This window comes from Phalacrocorax carbo, chromosome 5, assembly GCF_963921805.1.
Source record: "Phalacrocorax carbo chromosome 5, bPhaCar2.1, whole genome shotgun sequence".
NCBI lineage: Eukaryota > Metazoa > Chordata > Aves > Suliformes > Phalacrocoracidae > Phalacrocorax > Phalacrocorax carbo.
The window spans coordinates 27,179,865-27,196,554 of NC_087517.1; the positions used below are offsets into that span (position 1 = coordinate 27,179,865).

Here is a 16,690-nt window from a genome sequence, read left to right on the forward strand (position 1 = left end):
CCAAAATTCTGGCACTGAACCATAAATTGACCATTACCATAAAAAGAACTGCTAAATGAGAGACCATGTGCTCAGTATAAAACTAATTTCATGCTTTCAAAAGCACACAGTGGCTTCTAGCAAGATAGTGGCCCTGGGACTTGCAAAGACAGATCGGTTAATACAAATGGTGTGTGCTCCTGATGCAGTCTGCTTAGCCAAGCTTTACATGTACTGGCAGTAAATGGAAATTCTCGAATCTTCTGTCAAACAAATACACACTTATCTATAACTTCAGAGCTGAAAGCTATAAAACAGCTGCCTCATAAATATATTTAGCAGAAAAACGCATGAGCTGTCCTAGTTCCTCATAGAAAAAAACCTGCAGCAATCTTTACATAGTAAGCATAGGCATTTCTATAGCAAGCAAGAAAAACATTTTAACAAATATTTTTCAGTATCTTTCCTTCTTTTATTAAAAAAATTACTATCAGCAAACGCAAATATAATCATAGCAGATCTCACCACAAACTAAACATTGGCAGAACAGCAATGCTTAATAAGTAACTCAGTGTAACTAATTCTGTGTTCTGCTACAGCCGAAATTCTCAATAAAAAAACTTTTTTTTTTTTAAATAAATAGGTGCAAAGTCTATTTAGTTTACGATAATGCTGCTTTTGAGCTTAAAGATTTACTGCTAGAACTTCACGGGCTACCTTTAGCACACTATCTGTTCTCTTAAATAAAGCTTACTGCACTAAATCTCAATTTTAACTGGTTAGGGAGAACCAACAGTAATTTTATACCCTTCTCAAAGCAAGTTGTCAGTGCAAATGAATTACTGGAAGCTATCCTGGGCATGACAGTTCATAACTTTTAATATTAACAATGACAGACATAGGCAAGATGTCAAATCCAGTATACAATTTATTTCATTCTTTACTTTCTTAGTTTATCTGGAGAATCTGACAGCTCTTGTTTTACATATCATTATAAATATAATTTGAGATTTAACAAGCCAGAAAGCAGGCTCTGGTAAGAGGTATTTAGTCACACTGCTAATTAGCTTCTTTCTATAACAATAATACAGCATCACTGACATGTTCCAAACATTTAAAATGCATAGGAAGTCACCCACTGGAAAGATGCCCTCTGCAAACAGCAAGCAAGGAAAGGGAGCTTGCCACATTTTGAGAGTTACTTTTAATACCGAAATAAGAAGAGAAGAAAAAAACATGTATTACATGCCTTGCCATTTTTTCATCCTTTCCACTGGAATAACTAAAACACAAATGACATGCACACAGAAATAATGCCAAACACATAAGCATCCAGTCTTAATACCATATCACAAAGCAATTCAGGGAAGTTTAATAATAAAAATCACGCTCACCTCTACTGGGGAGTCCACTCCACATTATGGCAGTACTATTTAAGCAGCTTAAACAGCAACCAAGTTACATAAACAAAACTTCCAGTATGTGACCAATATGATCTACAGTGCTACAGAGCCTTGGCTCCAGCCCTGATCATCTGTGTGACAGTACACTGTTAAACCAGTGCAGCCTCAAACCTTCCCAGATGCCGGCTTATTGCATTGCTCATTGAAAATCCTTCACACGCTGGCAACATTTTAGGGAAGGACAAGCACACACTGAGTCATTTGTAAAGAAAGCAAAGCAATTTCAGTTCTGTATCTTCATGCGTACCGAAACACAGAGCACTGTCAAAGTAGAAGTCTGAGGTGAATTTATGCTGAGAAACAGCCAACCCAAGCCTTCATTATCAATGCATGGAATCAGCTACAGTGATCAAATTCAAACAAACCATTAAAAAAAAAAAGATATGATTATGAAAGGCTCTACAGATTCAGCTGCAAACCACAGAGAACGAAGAATCATCTATCTAGACTGTGTAAAAGTTAAAAATAGCTCCATCTTTTCTACAATGAACGCAAGACAGAGGAGAATCAGTAGCCTGTATTGTGATGAGGTTCGTTATTGGAAAAAAAATCCAGCAATAAGAATTCATGATTCCTTAAAGCTTTTCTAAATAAGATTAATTTACAGTTATGCAAATGAACAAATAAGTACTTTTTAACCACATAACAGACAAAGACTATTATATAAGAGAAATCCTATGTATTTGTAAGAAAGAAGTATAAATATTTCAACGAAAAATTTTAGAATACTGACCCAGCAAAAATCTGTTTAGTCAGGCAGATTAGGTATTTAAAAAAAAAATAATAAAATCAGCAACTAAAAGCATGGCATTACATGACCAATGCCTTTGCCTTTCAAAACCAGCAATAATTTTTTAATTACTTACTATGAAAAACCTCCATGGCTTATTAAATTCATTCTCTTCCTACTCCCACACAGACTTCCCACTATGTAAATCATTTTGTCTTTTCCAGGTACTCGATACGTTTTCTTTCCCAAAAAAGGTAAGAGGGCATGTGTCGCTGTGCATACTCACACCCACAGAGATACACAGTATAATAGGAATCAGATGTAATCATGACTAGGTTAAGTTTGCAAAGAAAACAGAGAGAGACCGGAGTTTTTATTATAATACCTGTACAATTATCCAAATATACTACTGTGTCATGAGACGACTATGAGAGAAATTTTGGCGGGGTCTGATCCCAGAGGAGGATACTTACTGTACAGAGAGAGTATCTGATTTACTTTTACAAGGTAAAATTAATAAACAAATCTGACTATTATTTTATTTTTTCAGTTATTTTAATATAGAAATCACTGTTGGAAATGCACACTGAATACAAATGGTAACTCTGCATTTATAGATCCCTTTTCATCTCAGCTGTCTACGCCTGTGGACTGTGGATCACAGCCTTCAAAGAGATGGTCAAGAAATCATTGCAGCAACATGAACTCAACTGATTTCAGTAGCTCTCCAGGCCATTGCCCAGGCTGTTTAAATGACAAGGGAGACCCCCCAACCTGAGCAGAAGCTGTCATCACCACTCCTGCAGCCATTTTCAGCTTGAAATCGTGGATGGTGCACAGCTGTATTTTTGGTCCTAGACTCTAGAACATCTGATTACCTGAGGTCTTAAATGCCAATTCTTTACCACAGCATAACTGTCCCTGAAGACACATTAAACTCTCCAAGAAGGAATTTTGCAGAGAATTCTGATACAAGATTATGTTTATGCAAACTACTGGCAAAGAGTGCCAACTGTGGTAGCCAATTTTATTTCAAAACTCTTCCCCACTCCACCCACAGCACCACTCCCCATAAACCGCTTTTTCCATACTAGCCACATATTCCATTTGTTTGCTTACAAATGTCATTCATGCACTCTCCGCCTCCAAGAGGATGAAGTGGAAGGTACAAATGAATAATTGGTCTGATAACCTTTACCAACTTCAAAAAAGGTTGGGTTTTCTTGTTTCATTAGGGAATTTTTGAATGTTTTGCTCTAATGCAACTTGACAATTACTTAAAAAAAAAAACAACCTCAATGAAACAATTTTCCCTTTTTTTTAAGACTACCAGTAAGTATGCATATCATCTACTTATTATTGTTATGAATTTTACCAGTACTTTCACAGTGTAACTACTCAAATGCAGAACAAAGTATTACAGACAGTTTGTAGTTATTAGCTGACATTAAAGATGGTTTCTTATTTGCCCTGTCCCTTGGTATTAACTCTTATCATGAACATTTTGTAAGGAGTATCAAGTGCACCAGAACAATAAAATAAAACCACTTAATTTCAGAGCAGCTGAAATTTTGGACTGCTGTGAAAGAAAAGAGCAATCCCTTATTGTAGATACATTTCATTTTGTAAGAAAAAAGTTAACTTATGTAATGTTACATATTTCGTAAGTTATGAAAACTACTCAAGTGATGGAAAGGATGTGGAGCCATCTACCAAATGTACTCTTTTTCAAAAGGAGACTGAATAAGAAAGAAGTCAACATATCCTGCACTGAGAAGTGAAACATTAACAGTTTCTCAATAGCTCCCAAGTTGCATTTTTTTTTTTAAATTATATTGGAGAAAGGTAATAGTTTTGGTTTTTAGCAAAAGAACCTAGCCTCTTCCAAATGGACAGCGAACTGGTAGCAACCTCCCTTTCATATGGGGGCAGAGGGAGAAAGCCCTGAGGCACCGCTCCACTTTGTGGCCCCACAGCAGGAGCTTATTTCAAACTGATTTCCAGAAGATCGGGCTGTAGGCAGCAGATGTGGAAGGCAGAACAAGCACTGACCTACAAGTCTATAAAAAGGTTCTGGCGTAACACAAGAAAGATACGCTCATAGCTCATCTCCTCCTCCTCCTCCTCTCCTCTATAGTCTTACACACCGATTCCATCTATGCATGCACGCATTTAGCAGGACTCAGCTCGCAAACTTTTTCAAGATACTTTTGATTACTGCTTAGCATTCCTCTGAGTACTTGGTAGAATAATTCATAAAGATCTTCTGTAATAAAAGTCAGATTATCCTTGCTCTTTTTTTAGAGCAATGAATGACAAACATTGATGAGGAATTTGCGGACCTAGATCAAGAGGCTTAAAGTAAGCAAAACTTCTGTTCTCCATTAAGTTGGCACAAAGCAGTTTTAGATGGCAACTAAGCTACCTGTCAGAAAGCTAGTCTTGGCCCAGCTAAGGATTGAAACCTACAAAGAAACACCTCCATTTAGGATCAGATTTTTGACAATTAAAAACAAAGGAAAAACTCCACTGAAATCAGAGTAATGCACTGCAGTTTCGCTCTGTTGTAACAGGCCATTGTTTAATCCTGCACTGACTTTGTCACCTGGCAAGGTAATGTCTTCAGAGTTGCATTAAAAAAAAGTCTTCCTCACATGCACCAGGCAAAAGGTGAGCCGGAATATTTTCAGAATAATTTCTCAATGTCTATCTATAGTCAGTTTTACTTTTTGAGAGAAAGAAAAAGTCAAATGCTTAGAAAGTTAATTATTAGTCTAAATTAGATGTTTAGAAGGTCCTTTTTATTCGACATATTTGAAGACACTATTCACACCTCCTAACTCTAGGCATTTGGCAGAGTAATATGCAAGTTAGCTACACAGTCCATGGATCCTTTGAAGGATAATTCTCAGCACTTTAATTGTAAGCCTCCCTGCCTCCATTAACCTGAAAGGATGCCTAGACTTCCAACTTAATATGGCATCACACAAGGACGCAAAGCAGTTCTAATCTTTATTGCCAAAAGTGAAGAAAATTTGCCTTCTCCATACTCCCTTGTTCTCCTCCCACACCCAAGATTGCTGTTTTAGCTTCTCCCATGCATTACAAGGCCCTTTTTTTGTGACCTGATTTAAGTAATGAACACAACCAAAGTCTTTATTTTGCTAGTTTAACAAATCCCTGGTTATCATTGCTGTAAACCAGATCACACAGTTGTGTTCATAAACTCTCAGGAAATCATCCTGTGATTACTTCCTCACTGCCACAGGGGAACACATTAACTTGTAGGACTGGTTCCCTACAAAGAGTCACAACGCAGGGGCCCGCAGCATTTCCAAAACTGTCCTGCAAGGTCAGATGTCTCAAGAGCAAAAAGGCAGAGCTGCTACTAGAATACACTGGCAGAGAACTAACATCCCAATTTCACTTCCAGCCCTTCAAACGTCATTAATGAGAGGCATCTGGACCCTAAAGCACATTTGCTGTTTAAAGCAGCCTAGGACTCAGGGAAAAGTGATTCTGCTTTGACCACTTCTAGAATTTGGGCCCTTTCTGTAACAAAAATGAAACTTCCCCACACGTTTCCAGGGATCTGTAAAACTTGCACTTCGATAGGTATTTCTAGTACGCTCCTGAAACTACGCCAACGGTTCCCGTGTTAGCATGGGGACGAAGGAGAGAGAGTCAGGAGATTCGCCACAGGATACCACCCCAGGGAACGAGTCATGAGAATTCGCGTAGCAAAATTGGTGTCATCTCCAAATGAGAACTGGGAGGAAAATAACAAAGTCACCCACAAAAGCGTCTATATTAACACAGCATATATTCACGATGCGCTGTTAGGCCTACAGGTGGCTTGCTTAATAAAAAAGGCTCAGGAAAATAACAGGGGCAGAGCCAGCCGAGGGAGGGCCGCAGCCGCGGGGCTCCTTTGCTCCGTCGGCCGGGCTGCAGCGCCACCGCGTGGAAGCCCGGCGCTGCCGCAGCCACGCCGCCTTCCCCGCCGGCACAGCGCCGCCCGCCCCCTGCCGCTGTGCCCGTAACAGCTAGCTCGCTAGCTATCTGGCAGCAGATAAGGAGGCAAGCAATCTTAAAGGAGCCAGGTTTGTACCATACTGCCAAAACCGGCCCCTCCCCCTTAGCAGGGCAGGTACCTTAGCCCTTGTTCTCGGGGTGGCAGGTAGGATTTCGGGAACCGAAGAAGCTGCGACCTGACCCACGGCTATTGCTGCGGCAGGCTCCAGCAAGATGAGCTGCTGAAAAGCTTTTAACAGGCCCGTTCCAAAATACATTTCCCCGAGGCTGCAAGAAACTACCCTTTCTTTTCCCACGTGTAAGAAATAACTGTAATAATTTCCAATTCAAGCTGCAGAAGCAAATACACACTTAGTTTCCTGATACTTCATTTATTTCCGTCTGGCAGAAGCCTGGCCATACATCAGATATGCCTGGCACAAGGCTAGGGATGGCCCTTGGGAATGGTATCACTGACAAACTTCAGCCTGAGCTGCAGTAAGACAGGATGGGTACGACTGGTAATGAACGATCACTGACATAAGCAATAGCACAGACTAACATCCCGTGCAATATACTTTCCCAGTTGAATACTGTTTTCTTCACACACACAATTTTTAACACCAATCTAAAGAAAGTTAGGAGTTCAATCAGTGGATCAAATCACCAAAGCCTTCTCATTTAGTCAATTAACTACTTAATTTTGTCAATATAAAGAAAAGCAGCCGTACACTTTCTTTTATAGTCAATTTCACTTGCTACGAAGTAACTGAAATTGCAGGTACAGGTACAATAACAAAATAGCTTCTAGGTTTCAGTAATGAGGTGGAGGAGGCAAAATAAACAAGAGTATATAGAAACAGAGTAGGCTTTTCAGAAAAATATCTTGCTAAACACTTTTTGAAATTCTATGACAATTGTACCCTTACTCTAAAAGTAAAGAAGTAACTTTGAAGTTAGGTCTAAAAAGTTATTTAGACCTTAAGTATATAAAAACTCCTCATCTCAACATTCTACAGTATTATTGCCAAGACATGGAATTCCACAGTTGTCAAATTTTAGTAGAGTTTTCTATAGTGGTACAAGGACCATTGCCTATTACTTAAAGTTGCAAGCAACAAATTGAGGTTATAGTTATAAAACACAGTGGAAGACAACAGTTGAAAGGATGCTTTATAACAACCTGAGGCCACAGAGAGGACTTCAGAAGAGGACAAATATGAAAATATGTCCCATGACTCCTTCATGTTCATCCCCATTTGGAAGAAAGTCCACCAAGAGCCAAGGAGGCTGGAGGCAGTGATGGTGTACAGACTGGTTCTGTCACACAGATCAAGCCAGTCCTGGCAGGTCTGTAATCCTGGTTTCTGTACTGTCAATGAATATTTACAGTCATGTGTCTTTTACAGTCACCTTATTTTCCAACAGGAATTTTATTAATTTCATGTTCATCTTATGAAGACAGAGAAAAACTCCAACTACAGATTAGCAGGAACCTTTGCAGAATGCTTCCTGAGGTGTGCTGAACGGTTCACCACCTGATGAAGCTATAACAATGAAGTATGAGAGGGGCTATTTGCTTCCTTCACACGTGGAATGAAGTCTGTTCACTGGTGAGGTGAGGTGAATATAATTTTTCTCTTACCATGTGCAGAATTCATTCTGTTTACCAAGTTAGCCAAAGAAATGGGAAAGGCAGACTCCCATTACAAGGGGTAATAACACTCCAGAGGACATGGATAAAAACTGAGCCTGGATAATGTCAATTTATAAGAAAATTAGTTTCTACTTATTTTTGGAAAGTGTTTTTTGAGAACTACATTTCAGAAAACCTTGTTCTCCTACTGGCTCTTATACAGTGTATTAAATTGTCAATGCAATAGGAGTAAATGGTCTATGGAAGGCATTTATTTTAAATGCAACAAAACCAACATCCTTCAGCTATGAAAACAGAAGGCCTACTTCAACATGCACTGGATAGAGTAGCATAACTAGTAACTAGGATTTAGTCTAATATACAGATCAGTGAACAAAGCAGAAAGAAACATTTAATTTTAACTCCTAAGCTACACAGTAACCCCACAGCATGTTCCAGCTTTGGCCCTTTTGGATTCTACAGAATGTCAAGCCCATTCCCAAACTTTAACAAAATAACTGGAAAATAAATGGAAAGGAAGAAAGAAAGTATCTATTTCAACTATCGCTAAGGAAAGAATCCTTAAAGTGCTCTAACATTTTCTTCAGTGCTGTTGGAACATCACAGAAAATGAATAATCCTGCAACAAAATCCTTAACCTATGAACACCAAAGCAAGAGACCATATGGCATACCAGGAACCCTTAAATGCCCTTTCTTATATATGTATAGAAGTAAGAGAAGTAAGGAAATACATTTTTCTCAGAATAGCTATGAGCCAAGTCTAACAATGAACTAAAAAACCAAAACAAATAAAAATACTGAAACGAAGCCACGCATTATGTGCTTTGCACCTTTACATTATGCATGTTGCCCAAGCATTTGGGGCCTGTACCTCTAGCATCCTTCCAGAACTTTGTTTTGGGAACAAAAGCAGATGACAAAATACATGACTGTTTGAACCCAAAGCAGCTACTTTTAAGTGGACCGTATCTCAACCACACAAGGCCCGACACAGCCATTAATCATGCATTAACCCAATATTACCTTAATATAAGTTGGCTTCACAGGGAAAGAAATAGACCAGTAATTATGAACATGGCAAATTATTATTAACTACTAGTATTAATCTATATTAAGTTTAATGGTTATGTTGGGTGGGGAAGGTAGACCTTAAAAGCTTCCTCAGATCTCTTGACCGAAATCCAACATCTATACTCATAATGTACCTGTGCTTGTACTTGCAAACAAAGTGCCAGGACCTGTACTTGTAGGGAGTTTTCCATTATTTAGCTGCTTCACTCTTTTCAGGTGAGACTTCCCGTTGTAATGGACTTGAGCTTGTGCTGCAGAGTTCAGCTGTATATTGCACACTTCGCAGAAGGAAAACAGTATCTTTTTTTTTTCTTTGCGTAATTGATAGTCCTGTCTGTCATTCCTCAGTCCTTTTTCTTCAAAGCCCTGTAGAACAGCTGGTTGATTCATAATCCCATCTTCAAAGACATGGTCAGGACTTAATGGACGCTTCATACCTACAAAGCAAACAGGCAAAATTGTTACTGGAAACCAACTAATTATGCTTACTACTAAATCAGCATTTTCTTTTTTAAAACGATCTACAACACGAACCAAAGACCAGTTCCAACAAATAAGGTTTCAAATTGCAGAGGTGTTGCTTAATAGAGAAATACATGCATTTGTGACACACCGCAGAGCTCAGAAATAATAAGTTGGCAATATATCACAGCCTGTGCACAATGACAACTCACAACAACTCATTATTTTGTTCTGCAAGCTCTCTATTTTAAAGCAGGTTTATTATTGTATCTCTAGCCGAGGCTAAGATTATTTTCAAATACATTTCCTCTGCCTCACTAAACGCTGGTTCCAGAGCTTTTCACTTTCCAGTGCCCCTAGCAGTACCCACTGCCCCAATACAATCATTGAACAGAAAGGATGCCCACAAGAGACATCACTGAAACGCTTGACGAGAGTAAACAGGCCAAGTGAGACTACTGAATACTTTCCACTTTTATATACTCCCAAGTCTTTAGCCTTCAAACAAGCATTAAGAAGTTGTCTATATTAGTCTATCAATACCATCACTATTAAAACTCTTTTACAGAGAAATGCCGGCTAGAAGTTAGTCTTGTGAGAGCTACACAAACACACAGTAAGTGACAGTCCCTGGACAGCAATCCAAGAGCCTGAAAGATGCACTTGTCCCTAGAGCATAAAAACCTCATCATGATAAATGAATCAAGTTGCACAAAGAACAGTTTTATATATCTGGGGTGGAGGTGTGTATTTTATTTAACATACACTGCTAAACCACTAGAGAAGGAGGGAGAAGGGCTCTTTGTAAGGGGGAGAAGGGTCTAGGGTAACTCAAATTTTTCTGTTTTCTTGGCTAAACAACTTGCTGTTTTCACTTTATTCTTTCCCACCAACCGCAAATATTCTGGATCAGCCAAAGGCTGGCTCACAGACCTGTGCGGAAGCGCTCTCTCCTGGCAAGAGTGCACCTATATTCAGCTTTCAGAAGCAAAGAGGCTTCAAATGTGAGGTCCCCTTTTCGGCATAGGAAGCAGAGTAGCACAGATCTTTGTGCATACCTACTGCTCTGCTAGACAGGAGGAATGAGAGAGACCATGGCTCCACGCACATGAAAAAACACAAAAACAGTCATAGCAATCCTCCCCAGAACAGCGTAATACTCACAAGCAATACTAGAAATACTCATTTTCTTATCCAGACAAGGAGAGAGTCTGTTAGGACCTTTGGCACAGGTATGTAAACAGAAACAACTTCGGAAATAGGTTATTTAAAGAATCATTTATATGGTGGGATGGAGTATTTCATCACATTCCTAACTCTAGCCCATGGTGAAAATTTTAGTATTTGTACAAATTCCTCCTCAAGCATGATTCACCGATCAAGTATTCTAAATAAACAGAGCTCACAGGTATAGTCATTAAATAAACAAAAATATAATCCATACATTAAGATATACATCACATAAAATAGTAAAACAAAAAATAATTATTAAAAATAATTGTAGAGTCCAGGTACTTAATTGTTTTTGAAAACAAAATACTAATGATCCTGAAAACCTAGGCTAGACACTGTCACACTAAATCATTTAAGCGTAAGTATCATATTTCAAGGCAAGCAACCAAGATCCTCAACTCAGCTGAGCTTAGATGACATTTTCATCTGAAAATTTAATCTGCTGAGAGCTTTGGTATTTGTTACTTTTCAATGTATTTTTAAAACCATAAATAACTTCCTCTGCTCCTTTTGTTTCCTGTATATTTTTATCTCAACAGTGCTGTTGTAGGCTTTTCTCCCTGATGTAAAAAGTTTTGAAATAAAACTATTTTTATATTACATTGTTTTAGATGTTATAAATATACAAAACAATTTTTTAGTAATAAATCAGGTAACAGTTTAAAAATCCTGGCTTGACAGATATCTCATAAGTTTGATAGCAGAAAGCAAATAATAATTCAAAATATAATTCAGTAATTATTTCGATAATATATAAGATCTTAATGAAACTCAGTCGGTTTGGATATATTTAAAAGTGGCAGAGGCGAACACCTGCATTAGGAAGCTGCGTGGACCAGAAGGCAGACTGATAGTACAGACAGCTGCTGCTGAGAACCTGTTACAGCACCAGAACCTCTCAAAGATAGTTTATGTTAGAAAGCACCAGCCTGGTACTGCGTTAGCCCATCATCACTGAAGCACAAGATACATGCACTCCTGGACTGCATGTTTTGGTTTACTTTCATCCAAAGGAACAAAACTTTTCAATTGGTAAAGTCTGAGACTGCTAAAATATGAACTAAAGCAGGGTTAATGGGGAAAATAAGAACACTTGCCTCAAAAGTGCACTCCTGATGTGACCAAAAATGTTTTTAATGTGGACACACCCAGACGAGCAGTGCAAGGACTCAAACACCACAAAAGGCAGCATCCCAGCTGCCAGCCTAGAAAGAAGATTAACCTTCAGACAGACAAAAAGAAACCGCTGTCTAAATTTCACTTTTTTTACAAACAGAATAGTTTTAAACCCACTTCTACTACAAAGTACTTCTTAGTTACATTAAAAAGACAAAAGAGTCTTACTAGTAATTTAAGAATTAAAGCCCACAAGCTAAAATTTTAAAATAAACCTGATTGACTAAAGCTCTGCATCTAAATTAAAAGGTGACCTGATTATAAGCAGCCCTGACCTCCCAGCAACTGCTGGGAGCAACAGATGCGAAGCACTTCTGAAAAAAGATACCTACATTGAGCATTTTAAACCTGGGTTTTTAGGAGGGCATGCAGCAGCCTACTCTGTCTGGTCCAACCCTGGAGAGGATCTGTACTGGCAGCTCTGAGAAGGCAGACAGGTCTAGCCCTCAGAAGTCGCCTGCTACCAGGCAGAAGTCCCAGCCCTTGCCTTCCTGGGATTTCAGAGACCTAAACATTTGGTATGGCAAATAATCTGCTTGAAAAGCCTTGTCCAGTACCTTCTAAAGTGTTTAAGGAGAAAACATTAATGGGAAACATCCACTGAGATTTTACAGTATGCACATCTTACAGTAATACAGCTTTTACCGTAACTGATCACTTTTTGCGGTGTATGTATTTGTTCAAAATATTGAAAAGGTTATTTCATGAAAGGTCCTCTTACTTGTCTTTAAAATTCTGTCTCCTTCCTTTCTTCTTTCAATTAAGGGTTGGAAAAGCACACCTTTAAAAATACCTTCTGAAATGTCCTGGCTCTAGGCTCTACAGAATAAGTGCAATTCTGCATTGAGCCAGTGTAAGAATCTCAGAATGAATGCAGATGTGTTTTGTAAGAGGTAACCTTTCTTTGGAAGGCTATCTGAATGCTTTACACTTACGCAGGGAGTTTGTACAAACACATTGAACTGTAATTCAAAAAACCGCACAAACCAAGAAAACTTGAGCATTCTTCCTATTCTCTACATCTCCTGGTGACTCAAATTTACACAAGCAAGCATCTGGCCAGTATCTTTTTCCTTCAAAAAGGGCTTTTCACTGCAGACAGAGTTCGGAGAGTTCTGGATGGTACTTATTCTCACTCACCAGGAGTCAGATATGAAATGGGGCCATTTCATTCCTCAGGCTTGCACATAGCTCAATAACATTATCACATAACAGAAGCAGCTACTTAAGACTACAGCCTGGGAACTAAGAATAAAGAGAAGTCACATGATCATTATATTCCGCAACATCAAGCAAATCCTTTAGAGTAAGAGTTATAGATGGGATTGTGAAGTATTTAGAAGTAGGTTTAAGTCTAAAAACAAAAGTACGAGTTCATTAAAAGGGAGAACAGATGGAAATCATCATACAGGTAAAACACAATAGATCAGTCCTACAAGCTCCCACTTTTGTATAACCTGGATACAGCACAGTATAAGCCAAGTCTCAGCAATGGCTGATACACAACAATATTCACAAATTAATATGTCCCATACAAAAAGGACACGATTCTGTGAATCACACTGGAGTGACACACATTAGAAAGCTAGTGCTAATATTACTGTAGTTGTATTTACTCAACAACTTAGAGAACTAGACCCAAATAAAACTTGAAAGGTGAGAACGTGAAAACAAGAAAAAAAAAAAAGGCAGGAAACGAGCATTCAAGGATGTTAGAAAAATCTCCAGCTGAAATGATCCAGAAAAATCTAACTTCATAAATGCATTGTATGCCACATTCATCTTTCACAGGTACTTGAAAGTCTGCTTTTCCCTTGCAAAAGTAAGTTCTGCTTCAAACCAGATATTCAATCCAGGGATCAATACTGGGCCCAATGTTATTCAACATCTTAATAAGCGATCTGGATAACAGTATCAAGTATAGCCTGGCGAATTTTGCAGATGACACCAAATTGAGTGGGGAAGTAGACACTACGGAAGGGAGAGCTGCTCTGCAGGAAGATCTGGATAGGCTGGAAGAGTGGGCCAGCAAGAACCTTATGAAGTCCAACAAGGGCAAGTGTAAGGTCATGCACCTGGGAAAACATAATCCAGGAGTGCAGCACAGACTGGGATCCACCTGGCTGGAGAGCAGCTCTGTGGAAAGGGACCTGGGGGGCCTGGTGGACAGGAAGCTCAACATGAGCAAACAGTGTGCTGCTGCGGCCAAGGCGGCCAACAGGATGCTGGGTTGCATCAAAAAGGGCATCACCAGCAGAGAGAAAGAAGTCTCTACCCCGCTCTACTCAGCGCTTGTCAGGCCACACCTGGAGTACTGTGTAGAGTTCTGGTCCCCGCTATACAAAAAGGATTTGGACAGGCTGGAAGGGGTCCAGAGAAGGGCCACCAAGATGATCAAAGGACTAGGAAGCCTGCCATATGGGGATAGGCTGGGAGAGCTGGGTTTGTTCAGCCTTGAGAAAAGGAGGCTCAGAGGGGATCTCATCACCATGTACTAGTACTTAAAGGGTAGCTACAGAGAAGATGGAGACTCCCTTTCTACAAGGAGTCCCATGGAGAGGACAAGGGGGAAATGGACACAAGTTGCTCTTGGGGAGATTCCAATTGGATGCGAGAGGGAAATTTTTCACAGTGAGGACAGTCACCCATTGGAATAATTTCTCCACGGAAGCGGTTGACTCGGCCACATTGGACACCTTCAAGAGTTGTCTGGACAGGATGCTGGGCCACCTTGTCTAGACTGCGCTCTTCCTATAAAGGTTGGACTAGATGATCCCTGAGGTCCCTTCCAACCTGTGATTCTGTGAGTCTCAGTTTTACTCTGACCAAAATCATAAGCTAGCGAATGTGACGCCCCTCTACATGAAGGGTTGGAAGGAGGATCTGAGGAACTAAAGGCCTGTCAGCCTGACGTTGGTGCCAGGAAAGGTCATGGAGCAGATCATTTTGAATGCCATTACGGGGCACATGTGGGACAACCAGGGGATCGGGCTCAGCCAGCACGGGTTTATGAAAGGGAGGTCCTGCCTCACTAACCTGGTCTCCTTCTATGATAAGGTGACCCACTTAGTGGATGAGGGGAACGCTGTGGACATTGTCTACTTGGACTTTAGTAAGGCCTTTGACACTGTCCCCCCCCACAGCATCCTCCTGGAGAAGCTGGCTGCTCACAGCTTGGACAAGTGCACTCTGCGCCGGGTTAAAAACTGGCTGGACGGCCGAGCCCAGAGAGTGGTGGTGAATGGAGTCAAATCCAGTTGGTGGCCAGTCACGAGTGATGTTCCCCAGGGCTCAGTGTTGAGGCCGGTCCTGTTCAATATCTTCACTGATGATCTGGATGAGGGGAACGAGTGCACCCTCAGTAAGTTTGCAGGTGACACCAAGCTGGGTGGAAGTGTTGATCTGGTGGAGGGCAGGAAGGCCCTACAGAGGGACCTGGACAGGCCGGGTCGCTGGGCTGGGGCCAACGGTATGAGATTCAACAAGCCCAAGTGCCAGGTCCTGCACTCCGGTCACAACTCCATGCAATGCTACAGGCTTGGGGAGGAGTGGCTGGAGAGCTGCCTGGAGGAAAAGGACCTGGGGGTGTTGGTTGACAGCCGCCTGAACATGAGCCAGCAGTGTGCCCAGGTGGCCAAGAAGGCCAATGGCATCCTGGCTTGTATCAGGAATAGCATGGCCAGCAGGAGTAGGGAGGTGATCGTGCCCCTGTACTCGGCACTGGTGAGGCCGCACCTTGAGTACTGTGTGCAGTTTTGGGCCCCTCACTACAAGGAGGACATCGAGGTGCTGGAGCGTGTCCAGAGAAGGGCAACAAAGTTGGTGAAGGGTCTAGAGCACGAGTCTTGAGGAGCAGCTGAGGGAGCTGAGGTTTTTAGTCTGGAGAAGAGGAGGCTCAGGGGAGACCTTATCGCTCTCTACAATTACCTGAAAGAAGGTTGTAACAAGGTGACAGTCAGACTCTTCTCCCTAGTAACGGGGCATAGGACGAGAGGAAATAGCCTCAAGCTGCACCAGGGGAAGTTTAGGTCGGACATTAGAAAAAACTTCTTCACTGAAAGGGTTGTCAAACACTGGAACAGGCTGCCCAGGGAGGTGGTTGAGTCTCCATCCCTGGAGGTATTTAAAAGAAGGGTGGACGTGGTGCTTGAGGATATGGTTTAGTGGTGGACTTGGCAGTGATAGGTTAGCAGTTGTACTCAATGATCTTAAGGGTCTTTTCCAACCTTAACGACTCTATGATTCTATGATAAGAGGAAGCAATGCAAGTATAAGAGCTTTTCAGGTATTTGACATAAGCTGGTACCAGACTAAACAAGTGGTCCCCCCTTGTCACGTCTTCTCCCCAGTACAGAGAACTTATGTAACCAAATAGATTCTGCAAACAATACTCGAGCAAGAATAAATTAGTGATTTATGACACCACATTAAAATTCTTAGTTGTCATGAGATACCCTGTCAGGATTTCTGAAACCACATCTTCTCAGCCTCTTGCAGCTGGCAAAGAAATCTAAGCGTGGACATCCTTTGTACTTGAAGCTCAAGGCCATTAGCCTTTCAATTTAGCTAATTTACTTTTAAACAGAGTTGTGCTTTCAGAGGAGCTACAAAGTAGTATTATATATAGTACATGGCTGTAGATGAGAATGTGCAAATCTTTACTCAAAGGAAATAAGCTTTGGTTATCCTAATGCATTAGTTATGGTTACATGAAGCATTCTCTTCCTGAGTGCTGGACTAAACTTTTGCAATGCCCATTCCTGATTTGTTGGTAGTTCAAAGAACTGCTATGCTGGAAATGTAATTAGACTGCTGTCCCTCTGTGGATCTGTGCCAGGTAAGCAAAATAGAAAATGTATTTTAACAACATATATAGGCAGAGAGAATTTTTGCCTTTAGCCTT

General features: G+C 40.6%; 1 protein-coding gene across 6 annotated transcripts in view; it reads right to left on the reverse strand.

Annotated features, from left to right (window-relative positions):
* The window catches only part of ZNF385B (zinc finger protein 385B), a 140,993-nt gene extending 131,640 nt beyond the window's left edge, over positions 1-9,353 (reverse strand). For 2 of the 6 annotated variants that reach the window (XM_064451738.1, XM_064451736.1), the window contains exon 1: positions 1,374-1,684. Coding sequence is in view for 3 of the 6 variants with exons in the window: in XM_064451732.1 (XP_064307802.1) it covers positions 9,051-9,351 (301 nt within the window). In the remaining 3 variants the exon portion in view is untranslated. Of the gene's footprint in view, positions 1-1,373; positions 1,685-2,308; positions 2,444-9,050 lie in introns of those variants that run through there. The other 4 variants (XM_064451732.1, XM_064451735.1, XM_064451739.1 and 1 more) reach the window with 4 other exon arrangements.
* Between the last annotated feature and the right edge of the window lie 7,337 nt (positions 9,354-16,690).